This window comes from Phascolarctos cinereus, unplaced genomic scaffold, assembly GCF_003287225.1.
Source record: "Phascolarctos cinereus isolate Bilbo 61053 unplaced genomic scaffold, phaCin_HiC Scaffold_2;HRSCAF=192, whole genome shotgun sequence".
Classification (NCBI taxonomy): domain Eukaryota; kingdom Metazoa; phylum Chordata; class Mammalia; order Diprotodontia; family Phascolarctidae; genus Phascolarctos; species Phascolarctos cinereus.
This window is the reverse complement of record NW_027555625.1, coordinates 155,779,386-155,783,252: the sequence shown is the minus strand read 5'-3', so window position 1 is coordinate 155,783,252 and position 3,867 is coordinate 155,779,386. Positions and strand designations below refer to the sequence as shown.

Sequence of the window (3,867 nt, the reverse complement as noted above, 5' to 3'; positions counted from 1 at the left end):
GAACCCAGATCATGCACATAGAGAAATATTTATTTTCATCTGGGACAGGGTGTAGGGAAGAGGGGGAATAGAAAGGCAACCCCTTGGCTAGAGAGGGAAAAAAAAATTACACCCCAAACCGCTGGAGGCCAGGTTTACAGTCTTGCAGACCCCATCCCAAAGGTGTTCCCAATGTCCTGCTATCTACAATCCTTCATTACTTATCTCACCTTCCCACCCTCCCCCTCAGCAACTACAACAGCAACAAACAAGGCGACTCCGGGTGGCATTGCGGCCTGTGTCCCGGTTCCCTCCCGCTGCAAGGCGCTGCTCTTTGGAGACAAAGTCAGACAAACCGGGCCGATTTCTTTCTTTCTTTCTTTCTTTTTTTTTTTTTTAACACAGCATTTTTATTAAAATTCTTATAAAAAATCGAAAATCTCCCAGCGCTCCTTTTGGAGTCGTACACAACCACTGAACTGGATATTCCCGTGAACAGGGCCCCGAGAATTATGAGGAGGGGTTGGGGGGGGGGTTATGTCTTCTACATTTTTTCTTTTTCTTTTTCTCGTATTTGGGGCATATTTGCATTTAGGCAAAAAGAAAAAGGTTAAAGAAAAGACGATAGGGATGGGGAAAGGAAGGAAAAGAGAAAGATCGCCCTGACGTTTACTTTTGGCAACATTCACCACCGATATTTACAAAAACCCAAACCCAAACAAAAAGCAAACGAACAAATAGAAAACTGGAAGGGAAGGGAAGGAAAGGAAAGGAAGAACCTGCTACCAGTTGTCAGAATGTGTACGTGGCCATAAATATTTAAAGTTTTCTTATAAAAAGGAGAAATAAAAATTTCTATTTTAAGTGTTCTCCACTTGCTTTAGAAGACGACTGACAACACGTCTACGGCACACAAACATACTTTACAAAAAAACACGAGAGCAGAGGGGTTTTATTTTGTGTGGAGGGAGATTTATCTAGGTTTGTTTTTTTCAGACGACGACGACGACGACGGTTTCTCTCCCCCCTCACCCCAGGGGAGTGGCAAGTAAGCAGGACTGCGCAAAATTTTTGTAAACACGGCGCCCAGATCTCCAAAACCCCTCTCTCCAAAATAAAAAAAGAGAGGGAACATAGTCCTTGGATTTCCCCACCCCAAGAAGCTCAAAACATTTCCCTCCCTTAAAAAAAAGCCAAGAGCAAACTCCATAATAATAATTAGAATAATAATAATAGAGTCCTCCAGTGGAGTGAGATTTGTTTTGGAGCCTTGAGTCTCTCTCTCTCTCTCTTTCTAGGGCTAGGGCGTCTCTCTCACCAAGTCCACTGCTGAGCTTGCACCAAATGGTGCGCTGTCGGGTACTGGGGGGTGCTGGCAGAGCTGTACTGGGCGTTATATTGCATATGCTGTAGTGACTGGGCGCTGTAGGCGGAGAAGGGGATGCCGGCCTGGAAGGTGGCTGCGGCCAAGTCCTGAGCTTTGAGCGTGTGGCAGGGTTTGCCGTCCCTGACTAAGACGGGCACGGCCACCCGGCGTGGGGAGGGCAAGGGGGTCACCTCCATACCTTTCTCGGCCCGCGCACGTTTCATCTTGTAGCGATGGTTCTGGAACCAAATCTTCACCTGAGTGGGAGTCAGGCGGATGAGGCTGGCCAGGTGCTCGCGCTCGGGAGCCGACAGGTAGCGCTGCTGCCGAAAGCGCCGCTCAAGCTCGTAGGTCTGTGCCTTGGAGAAGAGCACCCTCCTCTTCCGCTTTTTGCCCGCTTCCCCCCCGCCGCCCGGGGTCTCCTTGTCGTTGTCCGGCGACTCGTCGGCCGAGGGCTCCGGGGATTTAGCGCTGGAGTCCTGCGGGGGCGCCCCAGCAGCCAGCCCGTGCACTGCAGAGGGAGGGTATGGGAGGGGGGAAGTAGGGAAAGTGGGATGTAAGGAAAGGTTTGAGAGTGGGGCAAGGACGGCAGGGAAAGAGAGAAGTGAGAGAGAGAGAGAGAGAGAGAGAGAGAGAGAGAGAGAGAGAGAGAGAGAGAGAGAGAGCGAGAGAGAGCGAGCGAGAGCGGCCTGGGCCCTCTGCCCTTCCGGGCAGCAGACAATTGCTTATCCTCAAACCCGCCCCCTATGCCCCAATCTCCTCATCCCTTTCGGCGTCGAGGGGAAGGATTTAGGCCCATTCCGATCTTCTCTCTACTCTGACTCTCTTTTTCTAACCGTTATCCTCGTTTGAACCTGTCAAAGAAACTGAACTCTGTAGTTGGGGGCATTTGGGAAGGAACCTCCTTGCCCTCCTGGTGAACTCCAGCTCTTACCAAGAGGTTGCCAGAGCCGTCGGGTGTGCTCCCACTTTCTCCAGGTGTGGAGGGAGGCCTGGGGGAGTGGTGGGGATAAAGGGTGCACCTCATTTTCGCAGTGGTTATGAAAATGACCATGAGGATGTTTTTTGCTCTGCGGGGGGGGGGTGGATGCGAAGAGAAGGAAAAGGGGCCAAAGGATGGAGATCTCGGACACCCTTAAGTGATTTCCTCTCTGAAGGGACGTGGGCTGATTTTTAAAAGAAGAAATTCACAATCCAGTCATTGATCAGCTCTGCCATTTAAGACATTTTTTTGTGTGTTTTGTTTTTGTTTTTCTGGACTGTCTCTAAACCAACCGATACCCGCTCGGCACAAAGCGGCCTCTGTGTCTGAACAACGGGAGGGCTATTTATAGCACCCCCAGAACTTCCATCTGCATCTTAGGCTCCTTTAGAGATCAATATTACACACACAGGCTCGAACACAGGAGTGTAAATATGCCTAGTGATCTTTCGCCTCAATAATGACATGGTATTTACAATTTGTTATCGGCCCCCAAACTCGAATTGTAACAAATATCAACCCTTGGAAGGGCATTTCACCTTCTTTTCCTCCTTTTCCTTCCAGTTCAACAGAATAAGAAAAAAAATTGAGGCATAAGTCCCCAGCTCTCCCAGTCCCCTTTCCTGAGACGTGGAGAGTTTTAAAACAAGGGTGAGAGTTAATAGATTTCCCCCACCAAATCAATACTTTAGGGCCTGGCCTAGGCTGGAGTTGAGGTGGCTGGGTTAAATAGCTTCTCCTTCCACTGTCCAACCACATTTAGTCTAAGGGAGAAAAAAGGGGGAGGGAGGTGGAGAATTGTTAGGGTGAAGTTTCTTTACTCACAGGAATACTGGATGCTCTCGGTACTGGCCAGCCATCGGGTATAGGGGTTGTCGCTGTTGTCGTAGAAAGGATTTTTCAGGGGCAAGGTCTGTACTGCTTCCAGGGCGCTCGGTCCCAGCACCCCGGTTCTCTTGGTAGGCTCCGACCCCTCGCTCTCTTCCTCTGCCCCCTCCGCCACCGATCCGTCCTCATCGTTGGTGTCAGGCAGGTCTAAGATATCCTTGACCGAAAAACCCGTCTTTGTGTTGGTCAGCGACATGGTCTGGGCCCGGCAATTTATGCAGGAAAGTTGCAACACCAGTTTGTCAATCCGCAGTTCTTCGGAAACACACACACACACTCACACGGGAGGGGTGGGTGGGGGATGGGGGAGGGGAAAGGGAAGAAAGGGGGAGGGGTGTTGGATTTTATTTAAAAAAATATAACTGTGAGGAACAGGAGGGGGAAAATCACTATTTTCTTTGAAGGGACTCAAAAATTGGGGCAGCAGAAGAAGCCAGGAGTCCCGCGGGTTGCTGGTCTGAGTAACAGTTTGTAACTCCAGGAACGATGCCAAAGTGCGGTTACTTCGGGCTCCGGCTGCAGCACAGTGTGCGGTGTCTGGTGGCAAGAAAAAAATAAGCCATAGCTGGAGTGATCAGTCCATATAAGGCTGGCCTCCACACATGAACCTGCAGAGAGAGAGAGAGAGAGAGAGAGAGAGAGAGAGAGAGAG

At 50.1% G+C, this 3,867-nt stretch overlaps 1 protein-coding gene across 1 annotated transcript; it reads right to left on the bottom strand.

Annotated features, from left to right (window-relative positions):
• Positions 1–392: 392 nt before the first annotated feature.
• NKX2-2 (NK2 homeobox 2) lies at positions 393–3,469 on the bottom strand. The gene is made up of 2 exons (XM_020985003.1): positions 3,153–3,469; positions 393–1,856 (listed from the first exon to the last, which is right to left on the bottom strand). The coding sequence occupies exons 1-2, from the start codon at positions 3,409–3,411 to the stop codon at positions 1,294–1,296; spliced, it is 822 nt and encodes a 273-aa protein (XP_020840662.1). The 5' UTR covers positions 3,412–3,469; the 3' UTR covers positions 393–1,293.
• Between the last annotated feature and the right edge of the window lie 398 nt (positions 3,470–3,867).